The 17,069-nt window shown below is 46.1% G+C and overlaps 1 protein-coding gene across 2 annotated transcripts in view; it reads right to left on the minus strand.

Annotated features, from left to right (window-relative positions):
- Positions 1–17,069, minus strand: part of CLUAP1 (clusterin associated protein 1) — a 75,565-nt gene that overhangs the window by 4,087 nt on the left and 54,409 nt on the right. For both annotated transcript variants that reach the window (XM_074598260.1, XM_074598261.1), the window contains exon 10: positions 11,653–11,760. In XM_074598260.1, the coding sequence (XP_074454361.1) occupies positions 11,653–11,760 (108 nt within the window). The remainder of the gene's footprint in view (positions 1–11,652; positions 11,761–17,069) is intronic.

Here is a 17,069-nt window from a genome sequence, read left to right on the forward strand (position 1 = left end):
TGGTATTTCCAGAGCTACCTTATGCCGATATGACAGTTCTGACAGGACATAGAGGTACACTAAGAAACAGGAAATTATATCTGAACACAAGGAACCATATTTATTTTATTTTTTTTTACTCAGAGGGTGGTCAAACACTGGAACAAGGTTGCCAAGAGAAGCTGAGGAGTCTCCATCCATGGAGATATTAAAAACCCAACTGGATGTGGTCCCGGGTAACCTGTTTGAATGAGGGGTTGGACTAGATGATCTGAGAGGTCCCTCCAACCTAAACAGTTCTGTGAACTGGTACATTCCTTCCTCTGCTTTGGTGCACAGGGACCAAAAGCCCGTCTTTTCCATGTGGTAAGTCTTCTGTCCTTTAGAGAGCTCACTATGCTCAGATACTTTCTGATTGTTGGGGTTGGACTAGATGATCGTTAAGGTCCCTTCCAACCCAAACCATTCTATGATATTGCAGTAGGGACTAACATCTCACGGGGCTCCTAGGCAGTGCCAAGGCAAACCTCAAGAATTTCTCACTGAGAGTTGGATGTGGAAGTCTGAAGAGGGAGGTAGATATCTCAGGGTTGTAGGGTGCCAGGTCCTGCACTTGGGTGACAACAACCCCATGCATCGCTACAGGCTTGGGGAAGTGTGGCTGGAGAGCTGCCTGGCAGAAAAGGACCTGGGGGTTCTAATTGACAAGTGGCTGAACATGAGCCAGCAGTGTGCCCAGGTGGCCAACAAAGCCAATGCCATCCTGGCTTGTATCAGAAACAGTGTGACCAGCAGAAGCAGGGAGGCAATTGTCCCCCTGTACTCAGCACTGGTGAGGCCACACCTTGAGTATTGTGTCCAGTTCTGGGCACCTCCATACAAGAGGGATATCAAGGTGCTGGAGCAAGTGCAGAGGAGGGCAACGAAGCTGGTGAAGCGCCTGCAGAATAAATCTTATGAGGAACGACTGAAGGAGCTGGGACTGTTTAGTTTGAGGAAGAGGAGGCTGAGGGGAGACCTCATCACTCTCTACAACTACTTGAAAGGACATTGTAGAGAGGTTGGTGCTGGTCTCTTCTCACAGGTAATTGGTGATAGAACAAGAGGGAATGGGTTCAAGCTGCAGCAGGGTAGGTTTAGGCTGGACATTAGGAAAAAATTCTTCACAGAAAGAGTGGTCAGACACTGGAATAGGCTGCCCCGGGAGGTGATGGAATCATCATCCCTGGATGTGTTTAAGACTCATTTAGGTATGCTGTTGGGGGATATGGTGTAGGGGAGAACTTTGTAGAGTGGGGTTGATGGTTGAACTCGATGATCCCAAGGGTCTTTTCCAACCTGAATGATTCTGTGATTCTAGGGAGTTCACTGAAAACGGAGAACACACTTGTGCCTTGCTTTGTTATTTTTGGCTATGTAGAGGCCATATGAAACGGGGAAGATGCTAGCATGGTCTCCTTTGCTAGGAGGGAGGTGTTGGGAATGGGTATAGCAGAGTTGTGACTGGGGAAATTCCACGTGTGGGCCGACGGGGTGACTCAGCCCTGCTTTCTGCAGCCACCAGAAATCACTCAGTGCCAACCGGCTGCCTACTCAACAGTGCTGCTGTGACCATCCCACTTCACCGTTTGTTTATCTCCTGTCATCACTGGTTTTCTCTATGCCAAATATGGATTTTTCCAATCTAGACAAAATCTAGGGTTTTTTTTAGCATGAAAACAAAGCAACTTGAAATATATCCTGTCAAACTTCCTTTGTACCTCCCAAAGTACAAAAAGAAGACATGTCCCTTTCATCCCCTTTGCAAACTGAGTTGGGTTAGTTGCAGCAAAAAGCTGGCTAACTCAACCATAAGTCACCAACACACCCTTGCTGTGTCAAGGCAGATCATTTAAAGGATCTTATGTCTTTAAATAAAAAGTGGTGTCCTCTATCTGTCTGGTTGCTGATAACACAGGCAGTGGAGATGGAATTATAAGAAAATTCCTGGACAGAGGATCTCTCTTCAAGCTTTACAGACACTTGCTCTAGTATACGCTAGACTAAACTATGTAAATTTGGAGATGATTACAACTGACATCATTAGACGACCACAGAACCACATTCTTGCCCAGCCTACAGATGGCTCCAAGGGTTTAACTGCAATTTTGCTACGTAGAAGGCTCAGCATAAAGTGTTAGATAGGGATTTATTACCTCAAAGGAGAAAGCAGCAGGGAGCTCCTAAAATCTACTGATAAGGCAAACTTGAGAGAGATCCTGAGCATAAAAGAGAATCAGAATATCATATAAGGAGAGCTGATGAAATAGGACAGTTCAAAAATGCCAAGGGAAGAGCTTAGAGAATGGTAACAGAAGGTCTGCAGGATGCTGGAAACAGTAGGGACATCTTATGGGCATCTAATTGCTTAGATTTGGAACAGATGAGAATCAGGTATTGCCCAGACTTCAATCCCTACATCGGTTCAGGCCAGGAGCACCTCGTTGAACTAGGGACTGTGGGATCACCAGCGTTAGGTCCTGGGGGACACACACAGGAGAAACCCCAGGATGCAGAGGGCTGGGAGCTTCAGGTTGTGCACTACGCCGGAGACCAAACAGGAGAGAAAGCACATTTTCCACATTGGTAGAAGAGCTTCCGTGACAAAGGCAGGAACGTTATTTTAACTTTCAGATGCTAAACCCCCACGTTTCCATGTGTGGGAGCAAGAGGAGTGGCAGGTGGCCGCGGGGCACTTACACGTGCACTGAGTCGGGGGGAGGCAGGAAAGAGAGTTGTCATCTGCACAGGACAGGGAGAGCTGGCAGCTGCCGGGGTGTTTGTCACTTGAAATTTCCTGGGTCCAATTTAACTGGGCTCAGCCTCCTGCGACATCAGTGCTGCACCACTCCGGCCACAGAGGGTCATGCAGCTTCCAAGCGGGTGAGAGCTCGTTATGTTTACTTACAGATAATGTGAATTCAGCCAGGACAGGCTGTACAAAATGATAATTAGGTAAAATGCTAGTAACGAAGAGACTGTAATTCACTGCACCTTTGGATTCAAATCTAATCTCTGTGCATCGCCACGGTTTATAGCCACTGAGCCAGCAAAGATCAGAAGTGAACGTGCATCCATGATTTTAAGCCTGTGAGCGTTTGCCATTTTTCCTCCGCGTGTGAGGCTTGCCATTGTGCTAACCCATGCAGCAGCCTACAATGGAGCTACAGGACTAGAATGATTTACATTTTCTTACCCAGCAGTGGGTATATGTTAACCCCGTGCTGCTGCCCAGGATGAGCATGCTTCTATTTATTTCTTACACCCTCCATGAAACGGAAATTTGCTCAGAAGTGAGTCACCTGTCTCAATGCCAGCATTTCAGACCTACCACCTCTCCTCCGTCTCCACTAGGGCCGGCGTCGCAACGGCCATTACACAGGCCGAAAGCATATGGAAATACCTCCTCCCTCCCAGCGAGGGCTGAACTTTGCTGACACAAAACACACAGCCAAAGACAGCTCCGCTGGCAGCAGATGCCGAGATGGTGGGAGGAAGCTCTATTTCACGTTAAGGCAAATTAATTTCTGTGAATTCCAATCACAGCCCCTTTTTGGTGTTTCCAAACACATTTGATCGCCCCCTTTCCCAGCCGCATGAGCCTGGTAATATTGTCTGTATCAGGAATCAGCTGCTGTATCAGGAAACCAAAGACCTTGCGGACTCTTACCTGGGGATGGAAATCTGCAGAGATCCATGGAGAAATACATGAGAATGAGAATCATAGAATCATAGGGTTGGAAGGGACCTCTGGAGATCACCCAGTCCAACCCCCTGCCAGAGCAGGGTCACCCAGAGCAGGTGGCACAGGAACGCGTCCAGGCGGGTTTGGAATGTCTCCAGAGACGGAGACTCCACCACCTCTCTCGGCAGCCTGTGCCAGGGCTCTGCCACCCTCACAGCAAAAAAGTTCCTCCTCATGGTTAGGTGGAACTTCCTATGGTCAAGTTTGTGCCCGTACCCCTTGTCCTGTCCCTGGGCACCACTGAAAAGAGCCTGGCCCCATCCTCCTGACACCCACCCTTTCAGTATTTATAAGCGTTGATAAGGTCCCCCCTCAGCCGTCTTTTTTCCAGACTGAAGACACCCAAATCCCTCAGCCTTTCTTCATCAGAGAGGTGTTCCAGTCCCCTCAGCATCTTGGTAGCCTTTTGCTGTCCCCTCTCCAGCAGTTCCCTGTCCTTCTTGAACCGGGGAGCCCAGAACTGGACCCAGCACTCCAGGTGTGGCCCCACCAGGGCAGAGCAGAGGGGGAGGATGACCTTCCTCGGTCTTCAGCCACACTCTTCTTGATGCCCCCCAGGATGCCATTGGCCTTCTTGGCCACCAGGGCCCATTGCTGGCTCATGGGCATCCTGTTGTCCCCCAGGACTCCCAGGTCTCTTTCCACCAAGCTGCTCTCCAGCAGGTCACCCCCAGCCTGTCCTGGTGCATGGGGTTATTCCTCCCCAGGTGCAGCACCCTGCACTTGCCCTTCTTGAATTTCATAAGGTTCCTCTCTGCCCAACTCTGCAGCCTGTCCAGGTCTCTCTGTATGGTGGCACAGCCTTCCGGTGTGTCAGCCACCCCCCCAGCTTTGTGTCATCGGCGAACTTGCTGAGGGTGCCCTCTGTTCCTTCATCCAGGTCATTGATGAATACATTGAAGAGGACTGGACCCAGTACTGACCCCTGGGGAACACCACTCGTCACTGACCTCCAGGTAGACTCTGTGCCCCTAATCACGACCCTCTGAGCTCTGTCTTTCAACCAGTTATCTATCCACCTTACTGTCCCTTCATCTAGCCCACTCTTCCTAAGCTTCCCTATGAGAAGCTGTATCAGCTTTCTCCCTCCCCAGGATAGTTTCCCCCAAGTACTATCAGTCAGACCCAGTGGCTCAAACACAGTGTTCACTGTTTTATTCCCCTCCTGCTTGACCTGAAGAGGCAAGGAAGAAGGAACTAAGCTGACTCTCCAAAATGCTTTTATAAGGTTTACAATTAGGACTGGATTTGCTTTACCAGAAAAGTATATTCACTCCAGGAGCACAGTCACAAGGACCCACCACTGTGTGCCATGTGTACAAAGCCCCAGTTCAGATAAAATTGCACTTTGTGAAGTTCACAAAGAAGGAATTTATCTTTTAAAAGTTTCTGGGGAGCAACACCAGTTTGGCAGAGTCCTCTGAGGTGCTCTGAGAGCAGGTGCATTTGTGAAATTTTTCCCCTTGACTTCATACATTATCAAACAGCTGGAGAGGTGGAACCCTGCTAATGCACAGCCACATACCTTCCCAACAGACCCATTCTTTATGCCTCAGCCTTCTCCCTCTGCCGCCACCATGGTGCCTGTGAAATCCAGACCCGCTCATCTCCTTGCTCCCACAGACTTTGAACCAAGGCAAACACACGCAACGAGATGCCTGCAAACACCAGGGTTCACGAAGAACCATCAGGAAGGGAGCAGCCTGGCCAGGTTAGAAGAGATTTTTGTTTCTGTTGCTCTAGACTTCTTGCTCACTGCCAAGAAATCAGACGGGGGATTTTCAGAGGAGCTCTGGGGTTACAAACAATAATCACAAACCCCACGCGGGCAAGAAAGCTCAGTGCCCAGCAGAGCCTGTGTCAAGGCTGGTGTGTCCGTACCTGACTCACCTCTGCCTGCTCCACGCCACACCGGGTCTGTACCTCTCCCTTCTGGGCACCTGCAAACCCCACTGAGTACGTGAACTGCAAATTCCTGGTGTTTTTGAGACTCAGGCCTTGCCACGCTGGAACGGCTGGGGTATCAGGAGGACACTGACAGTTTCTGGAGTCTGCGGCCGAAGCTTGCATGTGCAACGCCCTTGGCAAATCCTCGCTCGGGGCACTTTAGTCATCAAGCACGGCATGACTCTGAACAAGACATTTTCTTCTGGGTTTTGGGTTCGTTTTTTTTTTCCAAAAACACAAGTTCCAGGTACTCTGACTGCAGCAGTGGGGGGACCCGATCACCACTTAAGGGTTTCTGAACAGACTAACTGGGGGCAATCACTTGGGAACAGGAAAGCAGGAGACCACACGCACTAAGCCACATGCCAGTAAGAGGCAGCTGTCCCTACGGATGAAGCTGAGAATCAGGGATGGGATCACACCGCATTGGGATCACGCCTAGACAACTGCAGTGGGCTTCGGCACGTTTTTCCTATCACGGCTCATTTCCACAACAGAGAAGATCGTAACATTTTGACAGAAACTGCAGATTTGTCATCATTTTGTATTTGCAAATTTAAATGCACTTGCATACGTTTCTTGGGCTTGGACTCAGGAGATGTAATTTCCTTTAGGAACCAGAGAGAAGGGAAGAAATTGACTTAGTTATTTAACATGTGCTTTTAAAAGTTAGGCAGGTGACAGCCACAGGAGCTCAATGTGAACAAGACATCCAACAAGGAGCAGGCAGCTGTTGCACATTCCTAATTGAATCCCTCCCCTCCCCTTCCCATTGATAGCACACCTGTGGTTTCTACACTCCTGGGGCAGGTTAGAAAAACATTTTAGAAATCCGAACATGGCCACAAGCTGGAGAGAGAATTTCCAAAAGCAGAGTCCGACCATTTGCACTGAGAATAGGACCTTCCTACTTTTCAGCTTGCATGCTGCATGGAGGGGTTTGGAAACAGGACTGTGTAGGTTCATCCGAGAAGATTTCTAGCTACTATGTCAAATCTCCAATTCTCTCCACAGGACTGAAAAATGAGGGCTAATTCAGTCTCCACAACCTTCCCCTAGCATGCAGGGTACCTTTGGCCCTTTCCCCATGTCTGCTGACCAGCTCCTACTTAACAATCACAAGCTCAACCTTCAGAAGAAAACCGAGACAGGGAGGCTAAACATCACCATCGTCTCAAAACACCAAGCATCTGCCACAGCAGCACCGTCAGCACGCTTTGGGTGTCTGCTGCTCTGCGGGCACTGCCCCTGTACAGGACTGGGGACCCCGCAGGCCCAGCCACAGCACGGGAAGAGCGAGCATGGGGGCAAGCCAGCCCATGTCCACAGAGACACGGGACCGTGCTCTCTGTCTGCCCCTGAACCCATCTCCAGTTTGATTGTCATATATTTGGTTCTGCTCCTTCCAACGAGGTACGCTTTGCTTTCTTAATAAAACCCCTTTATTTTCATCTGCTGCATCCAGAGACATATTTCTTCTCGCTCCGTTCAACAGGGCAGGTTTTCACAGGCAAAGATTTTATCCATTCAGTAGCAAGTCCACTCGCTAACCTGGCTGCCAACACACCATTATCACATCGATCCTCGGGGTCGGTCCTGCGAAGGTAAGAGGCTCCAAGAGAGCTGCTCTCTCTCTGTTTGACTTTGGACTGATTGTCTGCTGAAAAACATCCTGAGTTTTATGAAGCTGTCTTCTTACAATAAAGACCAAATTGCACGGAAGTTGTTATTGTCTCGGGAGTGAAATGGCCTCTGTGGTCTCAACAGGACAAAAACGCCCCTTAACACCAACATTAGAGAAGGAAACATACGAGCTAAAGCATTTGGATAATTGGTTTACGGGAGCTGAAAGCTCCTGGCAGTGTGGAATAGAGGGTGATTTACTATAGACAGGCACAGTTCCACAGTTCTGCAAGCGCGGATCATTTCTGCTTCATTCCGCAGCATTTCCACTGCCTCCGTTGTTGCGAGTACAGTGTGTGCCAGTCTGTCGTAGCCCACCCGATCAGCCAGTGCTATCGCTGGCAGGAGCAGAGATCCCGAATTTGCTCACAATTCCAAAATACTTTTCAGAACCCTGGTCCGAATGAGACTGGAAAGATGGATCTGCACATGTAAATATAACATCGCTTCAAAATCTGGCACTTTTGATAGTGTGGATGAAAAAAATCCACTTTAGTTCAAGAGGAAACTGTAAAGGTTCTTAGAAAAAAAAAACAAACAAACAAAAAACCCTGCATCTACTGAGGGTTAGACTAAGTTCGTGGAAACTCCATCCAGCTCAGGAAATCCTGATGAAGCTTGAAACAGTTTGAGAGGGGGAGGGAACCCGAAGGAAGGTACTACACTCTTCCCCAGGCATTTTCTTTAACCAGTGCTGGAGGCAGAAGACCAGGCTGGACAGACCTGGCATGGCAGCTCCTACGTTCCTCTGACAAGGCTTTGCATTCTTCACCTCGATGCCCACCCCATCTGCACAGGAACAACCATCCTGCTGCAAACTACTGGCTTATGGCCTGTTACAGGCACAAGGTTTCTCTACACTGCAGATGGCTAAGACCTTCAACATGGCAAGAATTTCTTTTTCTTTGGTTCTCTTACAAAACAGACTCTTATGCCAAGCGCCATCACAACCCACGGTTTGACCTCCGGGAGGTCCACGCATCTGTTTTATTTGTGTAACAACCTCGCTTATCTATTGCCAGACAGAATAAAAGCGGATGTGAATCTTTATTCACACCGACAATGTTCAAATTAAAAGTTACAGATGATAAATCAATGATAAATCTCACTTACAAAAGCAAATGATTAGTGACATATGGATTTATTATAATAAGCCCTATCAAGGAGGAGACCTGCCTGCAATCGTGATGTTCTGATAACAAAACAGGTTGTAGTTTCCCAAACCCAGTAAGGCAGCATCTGCCAGTTTGGCGACTCCCTTCCTAGCCATTTATTTCGCCTCCCATGCCTGCTCCCTCCTCGTTCAGAAGCTGTCCTGGCTTCCTAAAACTGGGTTTGCTGTAGTGTTGGATGAGAACTGTTAAACTCAAAGGGGATAAAAAACTCGGTAGCGCATTACAGATTCCTTCTTACTCTGCTCCTGCCTATTGCTCTTTGTACGCGGGGAATAAGGGTTCAATTTTCTCTCCGTACCACAGGCGCTAGCTGCCTGACATGTCTCCCCCAGCTAACGCTCTTTTCTGCTCCATGGGAAACTAACTCCTATACCTTCAAGTCTTTTAATTGGCTAAAAGAATAAAAGCAGGAGCGATATTGTCGAAGCTGCGTTTAGGCTGAATGTTGCTGCATCTAGACAAACGTGGTGAAAGGACTCTTGAGGGTGAAAGTGTGTTGATTTTTCCTCAATTATACCAAGTGGCCTAATAAGAGAGATTATCTCTCCCTGAGAATCTTGCCTCTATAATGGCAAAGCACACTGGAATACCTGCCCACCTATTACGGACAGAGGGAGGAAGTCTTCTCTTACAATACTAATAAACTGGAAATTAGAGATGTAAAAATCGAATCACAGCAACTACAGGAACTGACCACAGTGGACCATTTCTCCTTAGTTTGAGAGCAAATATGGCTCAGAAGCACCACCGTGTAAGAAGACACAATGCTTCAAAAGAAAATGATTGAAATCTCTTGAATTGAGTCAAGGAAAAAAGAAGTAATTAACAGAAATAATGCTCCTGCCATGCTGCTTTAACAATTAAGTACATTTTAAATGCAAACTACCCGTGCTGAAGAATATGTACAGATTCTTGGTGTGTTTAATGGCAAATGGCCAGTGAATGTTCAGGCCTGGTTTTCTAAAGAAGCTGACGCACCTGACATTAATCTTGCCTCTTTACACGTCTCCAGCACTTGTTGGTGAAGATCACGCAGTCAAATATATAATCTCACTATCGATGAGGGTCCTGGACCAAAGGGGCTGGTTTACACAGACAGAGAAGTGCAGATCTGAGCCTGTTCTCAAGTCTAGAATATAAGCCTGCGCTCTGGACCAGGCTGGAGCTCCTGACAGACAGCTTTGGCCTGACTGGTGTCTTGATACAGTCTAAGCTTTTGTTTCTATGTTCTGGATGGGTACTGAGTGAGCTCACTCTAACACCAGAAGCAGAGATATCCCAAGGATGAGTTTTCCTAAACAAAAAGTGTAGATATTTTGAACCAAAGCCAGTGGTACAGACAGAGAGCCCGCTGTTAATCTCATGGTGTAGCTACAGCTAGAGCAACTGGGCGACTTGCCCAAGACGACGATGAGTAACCTTCTCAAAACAGAAAAGTGAGCCAACAACCCTTCCCTTAGGAGCCTAACAATGTTTGTATCCGTCTCTGCCAGCAGAGATCGCACTGGAGCACCGTAGGACTGAAGCGTGTAAGTTAAAATGAGGGAATACAACCTCATCCCTTCTGGAGAAACTGTAAAAAAGGCATCTCAGGAGCCATTTAACATACCTGGAGCTGCTTCAGTAGTTCACAGCAGGCGAGAGGCAAAAAGAGGATAGAGAGCTAAGGGAGGCTTCCAACTTACATGGAGATAAGGAGAATAAAGACTTGGATGGCCACAGTGTAGTCAACAAACAGCATGCTCAGAGTATGCAAAATTCAGAGGATAATTATCTGCCTGAAGTAGTTCACTAAGCACTAGGAAGAGACCTACAAAAGCACAGAAAGCAACCTAAACAGCACGGCAGAGAAAATATCTCAGGGATTTGAACTGTTTTCTTTAAGTCTGACAAGCTAATGCTGTTTCCAGTAAGCGTAATTAATGATAAAGCTCTTCCTAGAAAAAAAAAATGTACTTGCAACAAAATCTACAACTTACATAATAAAGCTTTTCACTCCCAAAACTGGCATTAAGAGCTGACTGACTGCAGCCAGTACCCACATCACTAGGTTATGTCGTTCTGAGATGAAGATCACAGACAGTTACACGGTCACCTCCAAAGCGCTAAAAACTGCACGCAAACCTCTCCTTGAGAAACTGCAATATAAAAATCCTTAGTGAATATTAGAGTTTTTAGCACTTCTCAAGAATTTTCAAGTTTTATGAAAAGCAGAGGAACTGAGGATAAAAATGCTCGAATGATATTGACTTGAGAACTTCAGCTTCTTGCTCTGGTCTCAGTCAGAGAGAGGAGGGCGGAATTCAACTCAGAAAAAGCACATATTTGCGGTTTATTTAAGTAACAGGCTGCAGCAGAAGTAGTGGCACAAGAAATTACCCACAGAGGCACTTCATCCAGATCCCAGAGAGGCTTTTGCTGATGGTCAGAATCACTCACTGCTAACAAGAACACCAGGAAGAACTAACCCGATTTTCTGGTTTCATTTTGCTTGACTATAGACTAAGCAGAACGTTTCTTTTTCCACCTAAGTGAAACACAGACCCTCAGGCAGTAATTTCTCCCAGTTGCTTCTGACCAGGGCCCTAGTGGAATCGGCAGCCAGAGCCCCAGTTCCACTCCGCATAAACAGCGGGAGAAGCCAGATGTCCTTCCCTGAAAGAAATAACTCAGGTGTGCTGCACTCGTGACTCTGCCAGTGCAGGTGGCTTTAGGGACTCGCTGTAGGTCTTCTTTTGAAGAAGACCCTACTAGAACAAGCGTCAACAGCTAAAGGGAAATAAATGCTTTGCAATGAGAAACAGTATTACTTTTCTAACACTTTGTATAAAGCTGCTTGAGAATCTGCAAGGCAATTCCACGGAAGGATTTTCCTCACATGGTACTTTTTTCAGTTAATAATCCTTAATTTGCTCCCCTGAAAGCACAATGTTTTTTTACACAAGATGCTATCCCCTTACAGCTCTCAAGAAGGCAGCAGTGCCATTATCCTTGAATGATAACTGGATCTTCTTACATTTAAGGTTACTCAGATAATTCAGCACATCCTTCTGAATAAAGGCAACTAAGAAAAGATTAAGCTACCTTGCAGGAGTGTTTCTGGGGCGGTGCGCTGCTTCATGATCTGCCTGTCTTCCACTTCGCTCTCGGATCTTTCATCCTCTTGAATCTCTACGTCGGAATCATCGTTATCTGGTTAAAATAAAAACAGTTGATAAATATCATTCAAACCAACACACAACTCAGCAGAGCAGTTGGACGCAAGAGGTGCTACCAGTGTCTGCCTGTGTTCAAGTCCAAGATTAATTAAAAATACAGTCGCAGATAGAGCATTGGCTCTACTGACACATCCTAAGGAAGGCATCCTTCTGCACATAAGTGCCAAAGCAGCATACAGTATCAACAATCGTCTGGGGACAATCCTCAGATTGTACCATAAAGGTGCTGTTCTAAATACACTCTCCAGGTATAGAGCATACGTACAGTCAGAAGGTGCCATTTCAGCAACTGATTTAAAGATAAAAATCTTTTTAAAGCATTTGGAAAGTGTGGGCTTATTAATACATCTCCTAGTCTTTTACCCGGACATAAGCAATATCAAAAACTGTCCCCTTGGACTCTTTGCCTTTCATTTAATCACAGGTTAGAAAAGCACAGTGAGACATTCCCAAACAAAAGCAGTTACAGCCAAACCCAAGATGGCTGGAGAGACAGGGAAGCTTCCAAAGATGCAGGAACTTCTTAAAATATTTTCATAATCTGCTTTTGGTTTCCTCTTCTTCCTATCCAAACTAAAGCCTATTTATTCCCTCATTCCCAGCTCCCAGTCATCAGATTGGAACAAACCTAAAGAGCACTTAGATTAAATTGTCCTTCAGATGTTTGAAAGGATGACAAAAGTCTTCAGATACCTAAAAGTGCCTGCAAAGAAAAGGGCAGAGCGCTCTCCATGTCAGCTGTGCGAGTCCTACCTTGAGGTTCACACACACACTCAACCAAACCGATTCTCCTCGGAGCCTGTTCTGAAGCAAAACAGCGGGTGGAAAGTTGGCACAGAAGCGTGCAGGAAGTCTGGAGCAGGCTCTGCTCCATTCAAATCTCCCTCTATCCCATGAGCTTTTTCCCCTCAGGTTGCCCAGAGAAGCTGTGGCTGCCCCATCCCTGGAGGTGTTCAAGGCCAGGTTGGACGGGGCTTGGAGCAACCTGGTCTGGTGGAAGGTGTCCCTGCCCAGGGCAGGGGGTTGGCACTGAGTGGTCTTTAAGGTCCCCTCCAACCCAAACCAGTCTATGATTCTATGATTCCCTCTTTCCTTGTCCAGGCCAGCCTGCTCTGCAAGCCCCTTGGCTCACTAAGACCAAGCTCTGCTCTCCAGCTACCACCCACTTGTGATAACTTCCCTCTTCAAACATTCAACCCATGAGCCAGATCCTCAGCTCCCGTCGTCTTACCAACTCTTCTCACTTGGGTAGAGATGAGCCCCTCTACACCAGCTGGTCCCACAGCTCAGAGCTGATGCTGCGTGGTGGCCCATCTGCAGGAGCTTATGGACAAACTCAAGAGGACCCCATGTGAGGCCAGCACCCAGCAGAGCAACAATAGCTGTTAATTATTTAGAGAAAATAGGCAATTCTTTCCCAGGTACATTTAATTATACACATGTCTGAGCTGAAAATGGAAATAAGTACTTTAATTATGATTAGTAATGACCTGACACGTCTTTGCAATATTTAATTATTGGACAATATACAAATATTAGACGTTTTTCCATAATCTTTTTCATTGCAATATTAAGTTAATGACAAAATGTAACAGAAAGGGATATATTTATGATTCTATATTTGATACCCTGCTAAGATTACGAGGCTCCAGCAATGTTAGCTACAATTTCTATTTGTGTTGCACTTTCTTCTTTAGCCAATGAAGGAATCCCTCACTGCGGTGTGACCTGAATTCTGTTTCTCTTTACCTGGTATTGAGGAAAGCAAGGTTTTGTTCAGACCTTACCCAGGCAAACTCTTCGGGAAGAGCCACCTGGAGCCTAAATAAAAGATTCAGGTTCGTGCTCTGTATGTTAAAGAGAGAAACTACCTCACCTGCGATGCCTCTTAATGCTGGATCCTGATGGCTACTACTAAAATGTCCTTGTTCTTACTTTGTGTGGTTTTGGGTTGGTTTTTTTTGGTTTTTTTTTTTTTTTTTTTTTTTTTTTTTTAAAAGCAGCAATTCCTCCCTTTCAGGTTTTGTCCTTTGTGCTCCTCCTGTTACACAGCACCACTGGCCAGAGCTGAGGATGCCACAGAGAGCCCTTACAATTACTTCTCTGAACCATTTCTGTTCCGTCCCCATTAGCGCTTTCTGCTTCTCGCTGGGATCTCCTGAGCGGGAGCTGCCAGCTGAGAGAGGGACTAATGGAGCCAGTGCTCTCCGCTGACAACCCGTAGCGGCAAACCCAGCTAACACCACTTTGGGGACAGGACTTACAGCAGAGAGGAACGGCGATGCGATTCTGCTCCCGTTGGGGGCACGGCTGTAACAACACAGGGCTTTAATTTTACATTTCATTTTTCTGGAAGCCATTTTTTTAAACCTTTTGTGACAACAGACTTCAGATATATCGCATAAAATATATTTCTCTTGGGACAAAGCAGCAGGAAGAAGACAAGAATAAACAGGAATGAATCTGCCACCTTCCTTCCACTGTAGGTAGAATTGCTCTTTCCTAACTACCCACACTGACAGCTCAATGCTCTCCCAAACCACACGAACCTTTCCAGCTCCGCGCAGCACTCCAGCCATTTCTGACCCATTTCAACTTGCAAAAAGGAAGCTCATCTCATCATGTAATTCCCCACAGCATCCTTCTGTTGGAAAGCGGGACCTGCAGGAAGATCCCACGGTGAATAAGTGCCCTGCGATAGAAGCGATACCTACTGCAGAGAGTGCATCAGTGGCTGGAGGCCTCCAGCCTGCTGCATTATGAAAGGAAATGGTTTAAACACAGCTTTTTCTTTCCCCCCTCTCACCCAGCCCTTTTCCTTTTTCCCTTAGGTTCTCTGCTACTCTCCATCTCCTCTTTCTCACGCTATTTCTTTTACCCTTCTCCCCCCCTAACACAGATGTTGTGGCTCTGGCCTGGCAGTGATGAAGTCAGGGTTTTCTGCTGTTCAGCCCACACGTGGATGCCACAGGATACCTCTGGCCAGCCCCAGAAAAGCACACCATGTGCCCCAGCCCTTCCTCTTGTCTTTCCGTGTGCTCAGCAAGCCAAGCCAGTAGTAACTGTATGCTTAGCTTTCATTCACACCTTTAAAAATCCTGGATTACTCTTCAACACAAATGAAGAAAAGACTAATCAGGTGAATTATCAGCATATAAACACAGTGCATAATTTTTCCTACCAAGCTGTGACTTTGAAACACACCTTGTTACAGATCTATGGCAAGAATTTGGATTTTCTTTGAATAGCCTCGCTGGAATTCTGATGCACATACCCCAGCACGAAGCATCACTGAGCTGCTACAGCGAACACACGCCGGAGGATCAGAAAAGCTGCAAAAATGCAAATTCAGTGACAGTAAAATCTGTGCCTCCAGGCCTCCTGCCCACCTCTTGGAAAGACATGGAACATCTTTTTTATTTACAAAAAAATAAATGTATCGCTCTAACCCAGCTCAATGGCTCCTATCATCAAGCCCGTCCCCGTCCAGTATACAATCTGAGTTACCATCAGCTGAGCAGAACCACACTGGGCCAAAATCCCGAGGACGCAGAAGCAGAGTATATCGCTGCAAATGTATTTAAATACCCCGGATAAAGACAAGCTGAGTACAGGGTTCATAGCGGGATTAAATGGCAGACTAGTGCGATGCTGTGTGCGACCCGTCCTAGCTAGAGCACTACAGGGTTCCACCATCCTACATCCCTCACGTACATGCCCGGTGTGTCCAGTTTTCAACAAAACATTCTCGGTATTCATAAAAAAGTGACAACTCAGCAAGTTTCATTTAACAACATATAGAAAGAAACTACCTGTTGCCCTAGGAGAAGTCACAACCGCGTCTGTGTAATACTGCGTAACACAAATTACAATGCATCATTTCCAGGGAGAAAAGGAACATTCTTTATGGAGAAAACATAGATTTTTCTTAGTATCAGCATAAAGCAAGAAAATAATAAAGCATACTGCTACAATTCCCATGTACCAGTACATGGAGTACAGAACACACTTTAACGGAGCTGGCTTATGAGATTTGCACGGGTTTATGCGAAGATTATTTGGACTTTCCACAATAAACTGCAATTCAGCAATCCACATGGCCAAATTCAGGCCAACGCTGGCAGCTTACTGGAGCTTAAGGCTGGTATTTTAACAAGCTCCAGTATTTTTACTACGAAAAGGTAACCAACAGAACAACTCTATAAACTCCGTTTGGCCCATTTCCCCACTGCTGTGATTTACCCTACTGCTCGGAGAACAGTGGCAAAACATCAGACTGCCTGAGAAAGAACATACTGGGATTTTAAACTCCGCTTGCCCTACATTTCAATATTTCCATTTCATAGAGGTGGGTTTCGGTCAACTAAATCAGTTTCATGTTAAAAAGTCCAGCCACAAAAAGTACATCCTGGTTACAACTGAAAAACACTGCTCTCGGAAGACGCGCGATTTGTTCCAAAGCACACCTACTGTTTCCAGAAAAAGCCAGAGCAGATACCTGGACTGATAATACTATATTTAAATGATTTAATTTTTGGTAATTTGCAACGCTTGAAGGAAAACCAGCATGATTTAATAACTTACCAGTGATTTCATTACAGATTTGTTAGTTTGCATAAATATTCAAGTAAATGTATCCAACTGTAAAATAAGAAGGTACTGTGGTGAAGATAATGAGCACAAAGGACACCGTTTATTGATCTGCTTTAGAATTAGACGTAAGTGTTGTTTTGCATGTTCAATCTCATAATAAAAATCACTGCTTTAAAAACACAGGCACTGGCTCCATGGCAATTTCTGGGTTCAGCAGGATGTTGATTTTGGTGAAAAAGCATCGTGAGAAAATCAAGTGGGCAACTGACAGCCTCTTCATCCAAAATAAAATCCATTTAATAAATAGCAGGAAGTTTTAGAACCGTGAAAAAAAAAAAAAAAAAAGATGGGGGTGGATAGGGATTTTAATGTGACCAAAGGGAGAGGGAAGTTCAGTTCCCACTTGAAACCCTCGGTTCTCCCAAATCCACACTTGTGTCTCACCAAACTCAGAGACACTAGCTGTGTACATCAGCCCGAATACTCACAAATTTGCAGCTCTGCAATTTGAACAGGAAGAAATGCTTCGATATCAACTTTTCATCAGGGAACATCCTTTGTCCTTAGCACAAAATGGAGATCCTTCATCTGATCTCCGAAAAAAGAGGTACTGAGAGCTTGGTTCAAGGTCCAAACCCCTGTGGCTCCTACTAACTTCAGCAGAAAGCTGAAATTCAGACCTGTCTATAT

Source organism: Larus michahellis, chromosome 8, assembly GCF_964199755.1.
Source record: "Larus michahellis chromosome 8, bLarMic1.1, whole genome shotgun sequence".
NCBI classification, from domain to species: Eukaryota; Metazoa; Chordata; class Aves; order Charadriiformes; family Laridae; genus Larus; species Larus michahellis.